The 6,121-nt window shown below is 36.6% G+C and overlaps 1 protein-coding gene across 1 annotated transcript; it reads left to right on the top strand.

The window, feature by feature from the left end:
- Positions 1 to 1,151: 1,151 nt before the first annotated feature.
- On the top strand, positions 1,152 to 4,232 carry LOC146167982 (eukaryotic translation initiation factor 3 subunit C-like). Its single transcript, XM_083383828.1, has one exon. The coding sequence runs from the start codon at positions 1,190 to 1,192 to the stop codon at positions 3,959 to 3,961; it is 2,772 nt and encodes a 923-aa protein (XP_083239954.1). The 5' UTR covers positions 1,152 to 1,189; the 3' UTR covers positions 3,962 to 4,232.
- The last annotated feature ends 1,889 nt before the right edge of the window (positions 4,233 to 6,121 follow it).

Below are 6,121 nucleotides of genomic sequence, written 5' to 3'. Positions count from 1 at the left end.
CAGTGCAATGTATGCAATACACAATGCATTGGAAAATCATAAAGTGCACCCGAGGTACACTTTTTTGACCTTTGTTGCACCCGGTCACCCGGATTTTTTCGGCCGTGCACCCGCGAGATCTCGTTAAAATCTGCCGTACTTTCCAGACTTGCCTATGAGTTATGAAAAAAAGGCCCTGGTCTAGAATCCTACCACAATTGTTTTACAGTAACGAAACGAAAATCAAAACTGCAAGTAAGACATAAATATGGGGGAATAAATATAATGATAATGCTTCAGCCGCCCAAATGAAACGCTAATTAAACCGGTGCTGGTCTAGAATCCTACCACAGTTATGAAATCAACGCACAAAATTGAGTTAGGTTGCAGGTTTAGGTGTGGGTGGGTCAAGTATTATTATATTCTTTATTAATAATAATACTTGACCCACCTTAACCCAAACGCTAATCCCGCAACCTAACCCAAATAATGCCTGTTGTGGTAGGATTCTAGACCAGCGCCATTAAACCAAATAATGTTAGCGAAAATCTGATAGGATTCTAGACCAGGGCCTAATTTGTTAATTCCACTCTACAGACCAATGCAATAGCATGCCATATCATGTTAGATTTTATAGGACAAGAGCAGTGTTGTAATTACTTTAGACAATAACTTTTGCACAACTGACTTTGGTTGAAATTAGGTGTTTACATTTGGCTTTTTTTTATTAAATTGGGTTACTTATCTCTTTTTTTGCACGTAAAATAATTTGCTTGCTACATGTTGCGTTTTTGCCAACCCTACACTTTTTGTAATAAATTCAATTAGGGATTCCAAATTTTTGAATTAAATGTTGAAACAGCTGTTCAAATTTCAGCAGTAAGCTTTACAGCCTTACAATTTTAAGCTGTTTAAACCTTCCTCTGCACAAAATCAGATTTTTCGATTTAGATGTCACCTACCTAAACTTGAATGTTTGCAATAGGCAACTACCAACTTATTACTTATCCAGAATGTGTTATTGAACACCTTACGTCTAAATTGATTTTTGACATTTGTAATGAAGCAATTAGTATCTTAACACGCATATATAGGGTGTTAATATTGCACAATGTATAGTAAAAACCTCCCTCATTCTACTGATTAACCTTTTTCTATTATTTTTAGTTTACTCCACATTCGTATGTATTAGTCTACAGTAGTACTTGTTATGTCAACTTCTAAGTTTTATGCTGCTGAATCAAGCAGTGAAACAGATGACTCCTCATCATCAGATGAAGAAACTCAAATTGTTTCCCGCCCAAAACCATCAGCTCAGAAGATATACCTACCTAGTGATGATGAAGAAGAAACACAACGTGTTGTCAGAAGTGGTAAAGAGAAGCGCTGGGAAGGATTACAAGATATCATTAAACTCATGCAAAATGCACGAAAGATTAGAGATATGTCAAAGTTAGTTGATGAATTTGATAATCTTTGCAAACTTTACGTAAAATCCAAGTCAGTTATCTTGAAAGAGGGTATTCCACGGTTTTATATACGAAATCTTGTTGAAACAGAAGATTATGTAAATGAGTTGTGGCAAGATAAGGAATTTCGTAAAAAAACCAGCAAGTTAAACTCCAAGGGCCTGAGCAGCTTGCGTCAAAAGCTGCGAAAATATCTACGGGACTTTGAGAACGAAGTGACAAAGTATCGCGAAAATCCAGATGTTGACGAAAAAGTGGTAGACAAGACACTTAGTGAAGAAGAGGAAGAAGATGATGTGCAGGACATTGATCAATTTTTAAGCTCACCTATAAAGGTAGCAACATTACCCCCACCAAAAGAACAACTCGATGGCTCAGATAGTGATAGCGATTGGTCAGATGATGATAGTGATATTTCTTCTGATGATTCCGATGAAGGGGGAGTCGGTGGCAGACAGTTAACAGCTGAATATTTTCTCAAGAAGGTTCCTGGTAAAGATGGTGCTGGTGATAAGTCTAAGAAGAAGGACAGGGGTCAACAAAAAGAAACCAAGTCTAAAAAAAAAGATGGTGACTGGGAAGAGGTAAAGCGTGCTGGGAAAGCAAAGGTTACTCTTTTTGATAAAGATACTGAAATTACCCATCCTGTTGTAATAAAAAAGCTTAATGAAATCATATTGAACCGTGGCAGGCGTTCTACAGTTCGCAAAGATCAGGTAGACTTGCTAAAGCAGCTTAGGCAAGTTGCCGAAGATAATGATCTTGGCCCAGCAATGACTATTAGGATTACATTTGATTTAGTTTCTGCATATTTTGATTACAACTCCAAAATTTTGGATTGTATGAAATCAGAGCCATGGAATGACGTTCTCCAGTATGTTGAGGAAATTCTGGACATGCTTGAAGAACATCCTGATATAGCGGTATCCGAAAATATATCACAGGAATCTGAGAATGTGTCCGATGAGGCTGCTGGTTATCGTCTGAATGGAAGTGCAGTAACTATGGTTGAGAAGTTACACTCGGAGTACATCAAAATTCTTCAAAACTCAGATGCTCACTCTACTGAATATGTTAAGCATTTAAGGGAAGAAATTAAAATGATAAATATTATTGAAAAGCTTAGAACTTATGTTGAACGCATAGGATCTTCTCAAAATATCTGTAGCACATATCTTTTGCTCATAGAATACATCTACTTTAGGTATGACTACAAATCTGTCACTAAGAAAAATGAGGAAAAGGCCGAAGAAATTAAAACAGATAACAAATCATCTGCTGAAATAATGAAAGAGCTTTGTCAGTATATTTATACAAAGGACTCATCAGATCGTCTTCGTACTAGAGCAATTTTGCATCAAATTTATCATCACTGCCTCCATGACCGCTGGTATGAAGCAAGAGATCTTATGCTTATGTCTCACCTTCAAGAAACCATCCATTACTCAGATGTACCAACCCAAATCATTTATAATCGCACTATTGTGCAGTTGGGACTCTGTGCATTTAGAAGAGGACTTATGAAAGAAGCTCACAATGCCCTCGTTGATATTCAATCTACTGGCCGCGCTAAGGAGCTCCTTGCCCAAGGTTTGTTACTGCAAAGACAAGGAGAGAGAATTAGTCCTGAGCAGGAAAAAGTGGAAAAAAGACGCCAAATACCATTCCACATGCATATCAATCTAGAGCTTCTTGAATGTGTTTATTTGGTATCTGCTATGCTTTTAGAAATTCCATATGTTTCTGCTCATGAATTTGATGCACGGAGAAGGATGATTTCCAAGCAGTTTCACCATCAGTTGAGGGTTAGTGAAAGGCAATCCCTTTTAGGACCCCCTGACAATATGAGGGAGCATGTTGTCGCAGCTGCCAAAGCTTTGAAAATGGGCGATTATCGTGCTTGTCTCAATTTTGTTATAAATGAAAAAATGAACAACAAGGTGTGGAATCTTTTCCACAATAAAGAGGCAGTCATGGAGATGTTGGAAACTAAAATAAAGGAGGAATCTCTTTGTACATACCTCTTTACATACAGTCAGTTCTACGATAACATGAGTCTTGACTGGTTTTCCTCCATGTTTGAACTGGACAAGGCATCCTGCCATCGTATTGTGAGCAGACTAATAATCAATGAGGAGTTGTCTGCGTCATGGGATGAACCCTCCTCAAGTCTTGTGCTTCATCGCACTGATCCAACCAGATTGCAGAACATGGCGATACAACTTGCTGAAAAGGTATCAACTCTTGTTGACATCAATGAAAGGATCCTGGAAGCTCGAACAACAGGGGGAGGTTTCCAGAACTATCGTCAAGATCAGGGATACCAAGGTAATCGCTATCAAGGAAACCGTGGCAATTCATACAATAATAACAGAAGTGGTGGCTCTTCATATCAAGGAAACCGCAGTGGATACCATGGACAACGCAGTGGTTACCAGTCAAGGGGTAACTATCATCATAACAGAAATGAAGGATACGGTGGCTACCGAAAAGATGGATACAAGGCTCGCTAATTGTAACAAAATATTTTAGTTGCCGTTTATGAAAAGCGTGTGTAACTTTTTTGGTTGTTTGTATAAATATTAAGTAATTTTCTATGTTGGGTTTTTGGGATGATAAATTGATATGTGAATTTGGCAACTTTCTCTTTCTCTGTTGTGCTATATTTAATTTTAAGTAAAGGGCTAATTGGATATGTTTTTTGTGGATTTAATAGAGTAAATCAAGTATTGCAAATCTTATTTGTGTCAGATTGCAAAGGAAAATAAAGAAACCTGAACTTTTTATATTGTTTAAATGCAGCCATAAAGCTATAGCGACTGAAATGTTAGTGCTGCACAGTTCTGGGATCAGTGTTTCTCAACCTTTCTTGTCCATTTTATTGATTCTCAAAAAATTATTGCGCCCTCCTGCATCTGTTTTAGAAAAAACATGTCACAAAACACCATAAGGAAGGTCACTAAAGGGATAATTAAAACCAAAAATTTAGTTTAACTCGACATATAGGGAGTTTTTCTTGAAAACACATTTTAACAACTTACTTTCTACATGTAGCGTCAAAACAGTTAATTCTGGCTGGATATATTATCGTTGTACCATAGAGCAGTGCTTGTTAACCAGGTGTATCGTACACCCCAGGGTGTACCATAATTTTTAAAGGGTGTACCACTTTGATGGAGTGTACCAGAAAACGCATGACAACAGGCCGATGACTAGCTGTGATAGCAGTTGCGTTACTTTTCCGTCCCTCACTGAAAATTGTGAGGTAGTATTCCTATTAAATTATCGTGCGACCAGTTTGACCTGTAGTAACCTGTTGTTTCGACGTGACTTTGTGGCTATTCCACATAAACAACGTAAACGATGTTAAAGTAAACATCTGCAGTTTTTGCTGTACACGTTTAAAGTTTGCCAGCACAAATTAGTAACTTAAGGAAATCTGAATTAAAAGTTTGTGACACTCTAGTTAGGGCAAAATATGGTTGCAACGATGCCCGGAAGCAATTTCAAAAGCCTGCAACTGAATGTTTGTGGTGCGGGTCAAAAACCAAAGCACACCGCGGGCCACATATTTTGGTTTTGCGGGGCGTATTTGGAAGAGTACCTTGGGCTACTTAATATTATTTGGAAAGAGTAACTTGGGATACTTTTATTGAACTACGACCATATTTGGTTCAAAAGGCAGAATTTAAACAGTTTAAAAACTATACTCAACTTTCACCCGATCCATAAAATTAGGGCAGTTTTAAGCAAAAAGGTCTATGACAATTAGGGCATCAAAAAGGATAAAAAAAGAGTCTTTTAGATCTTAAACAATGCACTAATTTGACAAAACCTGCATAAGAAGATTAAGTGATACAATACTTGGAACTCAAATATTGTGCGTTGATTTAATTATTACATAAACGCTTTAGGTCCCATGCAATACATTAATGTGTGACGTAACAATCCTACTGTATATACCCCGGACGAGAAATTATCTTATGCCCACCAGAGTTAGGTTAAGTATTATTAATTCTATTTGATATTTTTTTTTATGTTTTGTGAATTTTCAGCGAAAATTCTTTTCAGATGAATCTTTACTGATGTTACGAAAGAACGTTATTTAGTGTATTTAAATATAAACATAATTTGCCCATCTATATATTTTTGCTATTGTTCAGCATTTAGTCTCTCAAAACGCTATTTTTAGTCATACAACTATTGGGTCATGTGTGCAGCCAAACGGCTGTAAAGTCAATTCAATACTCAATGGCGTTAATAACACTTTTGCAAAATCATCCTGATAAAGGTCATTATTAGGGCGATTATTTTTGACCTAAAAATAGGAAATTTTGACATAAAAATTTATTTTTTTGACAACATATTTGACCTATTAGAAATACATTAATTTAAACAACATATAATTGTTTTCTGAAGTAGGCCTACTGCATTTAGCGTCTTGGCGTCGTCACCCACACGTTTTAGATGTTTTACTGACGATTGGTGGTTCACAAATCTAATATTTTATGAAGAACTCTCAATAGCTTGTTGATATTTTTTGCATATCAAAAATACAAACAGCTATAAAAATGCCGAAGAAAAACAAGACGCTGGTTATTTTAGAAAAATATTGTGTAAACCAGTGGTTCTCAAAGTTTTTTTCGTATTCCTCCCTTAAAGACTTAAACAAT

This window comes from Ascidiella aspersa, chromosome 1 (genome assembly GCF_963924565.1).
Source record: "Ascidiella aspersa chromosome 1, kaAscAspe10.2, whole genome shotgun sequence".
Taxonomy (NCBI): domain Eukaryota; kingdom Metazoa; phylum Chordata; class Ascidiacea; order Phlebobranchia; family Ascidiidae; genus Ascidiella; species Ascidiella aspersa.
Note: the sequence above shows the minus strand (reverse complement) of the source record. Positions and strands in the feature narration are given on the sequence as shown.